The following is an 8327-nucleotide window of genomic DNA, read 5'->3' as shown; positions in this document are numbered from 1 at the left end:
ATAGCTGCTCATTCACATGTTCACTGCTATTGGTTCTTTGCCAGTGTCAGGCCTGGGGCACTCACAAGTCTATGGATTTGACTTTTGTAATCAAATCTTAACTTGAAAAAGGCATTTTATGCCCTCACATCTTTCTACTAGGGCTGAATTATGTAATGTCATAAACCAATACTTTCACTCCATCAAATCGGCTGTCTCCATAAAGGAACACATGACCTGGGAGACAAAGACCACAAGCGACTGTGAACTCAGATGAAGGCCTGTGGAAAATTCTGGGGTTGAGGGGAGGGGAGTTGGCCCAAGCAGCAAATGCCAAAACAGCTATAAACCTATCAGCAAGACAATTCATGAAAAAAGAGAAGGAAAAACAAAATCAAATTTTGTTAAAAAGACAGTTCAATAGTTATCCTTAAAACTGGAACTTGAAATATAAAAGTTAAAAGAATTAAATGAAAGTTTTAAAAAATGATGAATTTTAAATGAAGCCAAAGATTTGAAAGAAACAAATTATAGACTGAAGGCCAAAACAGCAGATAAGAAAAAGCTAAATTCAACTGAAATAAAGGTTAATCTATTTTTGATCCAGAAATTTGAAAGCCTAGGAAAAGCAGAAGTAAAACGTGTAATGCAAAAAAAAAAAAAAATAGTTAGGAATTTAAAGGTGGGGGGAAAAGGTAGGGAGTAAAGGAAATTGGCAATGGTGAGCACAATGGTACCTCATGGAAGTTCTGAATTCGGTTTTCAGCGAATTATCTGTCGTCACAACAGCAGTCTCCTCTCATGCTCATGGTCACCCACACTCGTTAGTATATCAGCATCACTGGCTGACTCCTAATTTGCTTGGCTAATCTTCCATTAGTGACATGATTCTACTTTTCCCTTTTTACTAAAATTTACTGGCTCCCACCCTCCAGCCTCTGCCCTGTTCATGGGCACCCAGAAATTATCTAGTTAACACCATACTAATTAAAATCAGACACTGCACCAGGGTATTAAATAGACTACAAGGCAGATCTTGTGAATGAAATTTTTATTTACACACTGTATCTAGAAGCAGATACATAAATTCTTCTACAATTAATTTCCAAAAATGTGCAAGAAATTACTATAATTTGTTTACAAACCAAAACACATATTAAAATCAATGGACTTTGGATAATTCGTTCTGTGGTGTTCTCAGTACAAATGATACACACCTGATTTGAAACATACAGAAAAAGTGTAAACTACAGCAATCTGAATTGCAAGTATTAATTTCATGGCACTCCAACAACTATGAAATTTCTTTAACCCAACATGTATACTCATTACAAAATTCTATAAGAATTTTTCATCATCTCTGGATGTAGAGTTTGGATCACTTTTCAGAAATAGCAACTATGCATTTTGCCATGTTATGGTTGATTAATAAAAAGGATGTTTATAAAAAACCTTCTTTACAGGATTAAAAAAGTATTAAAACAAAACCAATTTGTGATTACTTGCGTACCAACACTTTTAGAATTTTACAGTTATTTATGGAACTGGCTACTGTTCCTTATTAGCGTATTCAACAAAACTGTCTATTGCTGGTAGTGTGATTTCATTTTCAAATTAAGACTTCACATTGATGAAAAGCAATTCAAATTTAAATGAAATATATTATTTTGAATCATTCATGAAGCAATTGCTCTCATATACAATGTGAAATGTACAGAAATTAAAATTGGCATTTCCGAAAGCACTGTTTACAAAGATATTTAGCACTGGCAGAGACATTGCATAAACCTAAGTAAGATTTTAGTAATTTTTATCCTGTTTAAATAATACTGGCTCAGAAATTATAATGTATACTTTAGGTTTTATTTTCTATATGCCAATAATTTATGGTCTTTTGGCACATGATTTTCTTCAACAGCAAGATGGTTGCCCTGTGTAGCTGGTTTCCTTAAAACTTATTTTTAGTTCTATGATCATTTCCTGTGATATAATATTTTGACCTTCTAAATTTTCAGATTATTGCACCAAGTAGAAAAAGAATAGTTTTCCTTAGAAAAAGAGTGAGATATTTCAAGTACTTTCATAGCTTTCTCGTTCATAAAACTGCATAATAGTGTCCTAGAAAGCCTAAAAATAGTTTCTGGCCTCCATGTTTTGTGATGAAATATTTGATAAAAAAAAATTCTGATTCACTTATTATGGCAAATGGATGCAGCTTTCCTGTTTTCTTTTTCTTGCCTTGAGCTCCGATTTTTAGAAGCACATACTTAAAATCACTTACAAGTTGTGTCCCTATCATCTGTAAGTTACCTTTCAATAGGATCCAAAAATTTAACCAAATTGTATCTAGACCAAACTACAGGATGAAGAGTTCTCTTTTATCCCCCTTTCCACTTTTAACGAGACTGTTTTAGTTTCATATAAAGCCGATCTTTCACATTATGTTGTGCTACCTATGCCAAATGGATACCTTTCCACACAAAAGAAGAAATTTTGCAATACATCTTTCTGCTGGTAAATTTAATTTTTTGGCAATATACTTTTCTGCTTGTAAATTCAGTTTTTTGGCAAATATTTTCATTTTTATTATTACACTATCAGAATCTAATGATTTCAAGTTGGATAAGAACAGGGCATATTACTTTAAAGGATTATATATAATGAATATACAAAAGCACATCAAAAATTGGCTTTCTGGATTAGAACACTATCAAGACTTGCCCTCCATTAAAACACAAAACACAATTTTAAAACATTTAGATGAAAATCAGAATAATCTTGACACTAAATGGGTGGATCTTAACCACGTGGCATCAAGAGAAAATGTGGGGAACAGGTTATGTCCACATAAGACAGGTCAGGGCAGTCCAAAGACCTCTGTGCACCATGATCTCACGAAGAGGACATGTAAATGCTCCATTTCAACATTTATTATTAATACACAGTGACTCTGTGACAATACCTGCCATCTAATATAGATGCACAGGGACTTTTAACTCACCCTAGATATATTTTAAGTTGTTTAAAAATAAATAGTTTTGCAAAAAAATAGTTTAAATGTCTTGCATTAATTTGATAACAAGCTTACAACTCTGTAATAGTTCTTAATCCAAATAGCTTATAGTGAATATTTAAATTATATTATTACAGTATACTCCATATTCCATCTTATTAGGTGAAAACATCTCAGAAAATGAAAAAGGAGTCTTTGTAACAAGGTACAATCAACATTCCACCAAAATTAAGTACCTTTCCCCCTTTAAGTTAAAATATCATAACACCATGGTATCATGGCACTGTGCCTTTTCTTGGTAATATCTCAGTTCTGACCCTAAAAAACAAATAGAGAAAAAAGTGAGATACAGATATGTCTGAATGACAAACGAATAAGTCTGACCTAAGACCTTCACCCTAGTGTTTAAAGTGGGTAAGAGACGGGAAAACTTTAAATGACGAAGGAAGAAACATCTCAAATTACATGTTTCATCTGAGATGGAACCATTTTCTTTAAAGTTGTGTAGCTGGAAACATCTTCTGGACAGGGCAATCACCAAATACGACATAAGTTGCAGAATTGTGAAATGAATAAACACTACACATTTCAAAATAACTAAAAATTATTGGGCATAACATCCTCCCCCCACAACTAACTCAGAGATAAAACAGTGATGCCAAATTTCTTAAGATTTAGCTAAATTAAAAAAGAAACCAAAAAAATACTTGTAAATGGCAGTACAAATAATAGGCAATGAAACTTCCATATTTCTGATAACAGTTTTAGCATTTTTTTCACCTGTGAGAAAAACTGCTCCACAATTTCCACAGTGTTTTAACTAAAGTCATTGAGGGTTGTTTAAAGTGAGGGGAAGGAGTGGTCAAATCCAGTACACTTAATAGTGACTATGTAAAAGAAAAATATAAATCTAACTTTAAAACAATGATTCCTTTCTAGTCAAATCAATTTAAAACTTTATATAAACTTCAGTGTTGCAAGAGAATCCAGTCCATTTATGAAAATTAGTTGTACAATCAAATTCACCTAAGGAAATGTTGACTAAGCTAAAGAAATCACAGATAAAACATTTTACCAAAGGAAAGTATAAAGAAGACAAAAAAATGCTATCACAGGAAACTATGATCATCTAATATTTCTTTAATAATAGTTCTAGTTTCATAGGTCTTTATATGTTATGCCAATTTGTACCCGAGTTTAATGACAGAAAAGGCAACAATTTCTAAATCGGTGGTATACATTTCTTTACAATTTTAAAATGTAAGGCCATTTATTAAAATAGACAAACCAAAAGATGAAAATGAAGGCAACAGAAAAATTCAACTTTTCACAACCAAAAAAATGAGCACAACCTTAGAAATAATTTAGAAAAGAGCACTGTAAAAGATATGTTGCAGATCTGCATTTTATTACCCAAGATTATGTCAATTCACAATTCTAAATAAATCTTTTTAAAGTAGGAATTTAAAAAAATCATTTTCAGTGTATATGTAAATTCTGTTTTATCACATAGGTATGTTTATTCAACACTATCTTTTGAAAATGGGCCATTTAAAAAGACATAGCAATTTTCACTCTAAGTTTCATTCAACTTTACTTAGGGTTTAATACACATGAAATGTGCTTTTAATGCATAAAAATCACAGTGGATAGCAGCAAAGGACTGGGAGGGGTTAAGGAGAATTTGATAATTCACATTGTGATTCTGCACATTGATGAAAGATAATTCACACTTCTAAAACCTCGAGACTTCCCTTTTTAAAGAACCAAAATAAACCCAAGACACCTTGCAGACACTTCCCCACCCCTAAACAAATTAACAATTCTTTTACACATAAAACTGAAAGAGTTATGGCAGCAAAAGATTTTGATGGCAATAAAAGTTTGTAAACTGTATTTCAATCTCTTTTTCTTATTCCCAAAGTGCAAGATGCAGGGTTCTCAATCTTTCAGTAGTGCTTCTCCTGTAAATAATCCTTCATTTTGTTTGGCAAAGGCAGTTTCTGAATTAAGTCTATTCTGGTATACTGACGTATAACAAAACGACACAGGTACTGCAAAGAACGCACCTGCATGAACCGGGACACTGGGTTGGTCAGTCTGACAGGGTAAGTTGCAGATCCAGGCAGCCGAGACCTTGAATAACAAAAAGCTCCATTTTCAGAGTCCCTGATTGAATGTTCAATTAGGTCGACTATGGATGTATGTCCTTCCACATCTGGTTGTTCATAAAAGCTAAACCTACCATTTGAGTGCTCGATTCTAGTGTGAAGTGTTTTACCATGGGAGCGAAAGCTCAAGCTTAAAAGGTAACGGTCATCAGAACTGTCCCGAACAAGAAAAGAACCATCTGGCACATTTGCTAGCTTCCCCTCAGCCTCCCAGCGAGTGATTGGTCCCCAGTACCATCCTTGTTTTGCAAGTTTTTTCAGCTCCTCTGTAAGGCTTGTCACAACCATGGGACCACTACTTTGCACTGAGTCATAAACTCTTGCAACCCCAGGCGCGGAGTTAGGATCAAAATTCAAATGACAGTGCATACTTTCAGCCACGTGGACATCTGCGCCAGTGAGTCCACCGAAGTTCCTTTGGATTTGATTATTCTGCATTGGAGGTAGCAATGGTGAGAGTGGAGGAACATCATCGTGACCCGCTCTGGGGCTCTGCAGCATGACTCCTGCGGTGGCAATCAACAAGCCGTTCACCGGCTGCTCCACAAAGATCTCTGGGGCCACAACTAGGTCCTGGTCTACCTGATTCTCATCTTCAGGGAAAGAGCGCCCTCCCACTTGAGGAGGAACCGCGGAGACTTCCATGGGAGAAGAACTGTCCAGACAATAGCTACGCGATCCTTCCAGAGGATACATCCCCTCATCTAAAGGCACGGTATACTGAATGTAGTCCTGAGGCATAAGTCCAATAACTACAGGCACATGTTCATCCAGGTGGAGATGCAGGTCTCCATTCTGAGAAGCTGAACTCTTCAGTGAATTAGCCTGCTCCTGGCACGCAGTCTCAGACTGAAGGTCGTGAAAATCCTTCCGAACGCCATTCAGCGCGGGACTCGGACTAGAAGAGTGAACCAAGGCTTTGACTCTCACCTCCATCTTGATGCACGTCTCCTCGGAGTTTGTAGGTCGAAGAGGCCAGGGGGTGGGACTGTAGTGATGACTGCGGAGGGACGTGGACCTTATCGGCCTCTGAGCTCTCACATCTTTAAAGACTATCGGTGCTGAGGAGGAGGAGAAGGTATCCTCATCGGCAGAGCTCCCAGAGGGCGTGCTGGCCTTACCTTTCGGCTTCTGTTTCGCAGAAAGCCTCCTTTTTAACGTACCCATCAGGCTTTCACTTTTTGATCTGGTTTTGCCACCTTTTTCATCTTCACTGTTGATATCACAGCTGGCCATATCTTTACCGTAGCAGCTACCAAATAAGGAATCATCTTTTCCAAAGTCACTGGCTAGTGATGGTTGTTGGACTACCATGAAATCAGTTTCTTCTTTACTTTTATTCAAGTTAAAAGATTTCCGGAAGGTTTTAAGACTAATTTTCTTCATTATGACTAGTTACCTAATCCAAGGGGATCAACCTCTCTCTGGAATATTATCCGTAAACATCTGGAGAGGCTGCGATGCTGCATCTATGTATTTTTCCAGCTTCATTTAACCTTTGGAGCCATTTTCTAAAAAAAAAAAAAAAAAAAAAAAAGTCGTATTAAAAAATATTTCCAGAAAGTTTTATTTTACTCAATTTTAATCCTTTAGCTTCTGAACAAGAATGCCTGAGACTTTTCTTAAGAGTGTCAGCTCTGTTAGGACAAGGATTTCTTTCTTTTTCACCCAGCAGAGTAGGTCACTGCCTACTACACAATGAGCATTGGGCAAATATCTGATAATGCTTAAAGAACAAGCCCTAGTCTACCTTCCTTTCTTTCTGCAACTCTTTTTATGTAGAATCTTTACTATAAGGGCCAGTGTTCACATCCTCCCCAACTGCACTTTACACAGACCCACACACACCTTCAGCACTCACTCTGCTCCCGCTCTGCCCTTCCACAGTCTGGGTCCCAGCAAGACCCTCGATAAAGGCGGCTCTCCATGGAAATGGGAGAATAACAACTCTAGTCAATTCCTTAACAGCTTATAAACATTTTAAAATACTTAAACATCTGTAAAAATAAATAAAAAGAATACCATAATCTGTGACAAACTGTCTAGAAATGTGTAGGTGAGTTCTTTGAGAACAGCGCTCATTCACCTTCACATTCCCAGTACTGAGCACACAGCATGGAGAAGACAAATGCTTGCAGGATGAAAGATTATGAAGCATATTTCCAGAACTATTATTTCTCACTCTTCTTTTTTGTAATTTCCCATGGTAAATTTTTACTTCTGTATCCAGAAATTTATTTTCTAAACTTTTTTGGTACGTTGTTCCATCATCAGAATGGTAGGATTTCAATTCTCTAAAGACTTTCTGAAAGTCATTTCATATGAAAAAATCTCGATTCCCTAAGTCACATTAAATGGTCACTGTAATATTGCTTTACAAAGACATTCTGTTTAAACTCTGCACAGTGGTTTATTTCCTCTAGGGCCATGTTCTGCCTTTTCTGCAACCATCAGATTATAATGCCATAACAAGATGATTAGCTTGACTAATAAACGCCAATAAAACCGAGAGCAAGATTCTGACCTCCCGACCCAGCAGTTTAGCACCAGCTTCCTGATGAAAAACAACTCTGATCATGTTCATTAATTCACTCTGCATTTACTAAGTCCCTACTATGTGACCAGCCCTGTATGATGATATGCAGATTAACAAATTACTATGGTTTCCTAATCCAGAAGGAGAGACAGAAATATGGATGGATAAACAGTAATATAAGAAGAAAGAAAAATTTGATAAATGCCTACGTTTAGTTATAGACAGGATTTGGTTGGTGGATAGATGGCATCTGCGTGAGATCATTCTTACTAAAAACCACTCAGACAACCTAGCAGAGGATCAGCAATATCACATCCATAAAAGAAACAATTTTTAAAAGTCTACTGCCATGTACTGTTTTTTAACAAGTTGTAAAAAAATAAAATACTTAAAATATTTGCAACACCAGTTGCTTTTAAATATTAAACTGAGTGTATATTAGATGAACTCACTAAATACCACATTTTCTACTCAAGCATAATGTGTGTAACTGCCTTGATAGCAGAGTCAGGAACTGATTCCAAGGTATTAGGTATTCACATTTAAATTAACCCCACTAAATTTGGGGTTCTAATGGTTCTGCTTCCCACTATTACATCCATACCCCAGAAAACAAGAGACTGGCAAC

General features: G+C 36.1%; 1 protein-coding gene across 4 annotated transcripts in view; it reads right to left on the bottom strand.

Moving 5' to 3' along the window:
- Window positions 1–1013: 1013 nt before the first annotated feature.
- SOCS6 (suppressor of cytokine signaling 6) overlaps window positions 1014–8327 on the bottom strand; it is a 33782-nt gene continuing 26468 nt past the window's right edge. For all 4 annotated transcript variants that reach the window (XM_045527520.1, XM_045527522.1, XM_045527521.1 and 1 more), the window contains one exon: window positions 1014–6674. In XM_045527520.1, coding sequence (XP_045383476.1) covers window positions 4942–6549 — 1608 coding nt within the window. In that variant the 5' untranslated portion in view covers window positions 6550–6674 and the 3' untranslated portion in view covers window positions 1014–4941. The remainder of the gene's footprint in view (window positions 6675–8327) is intronic.

Source organism: Lemur catta, chromosome 16, assembly GCF_020740605.2.
Source record: "Lemur catta isolate mLemCat1 chromosome 16, mLemCat1.pri, whole genome shotgun sequence".
Taxonomy (NCBI): Eukaryota; Metazoa; Chordata; class Mammalia; order Primates; family Lemuridae; genus Lemur; species Lemur catta.
The sequence above is the reverse complement of the archived record's forward strand: the minus strand, read 5'-3'. Positions and strand labels throughout refer to the sequence as shown.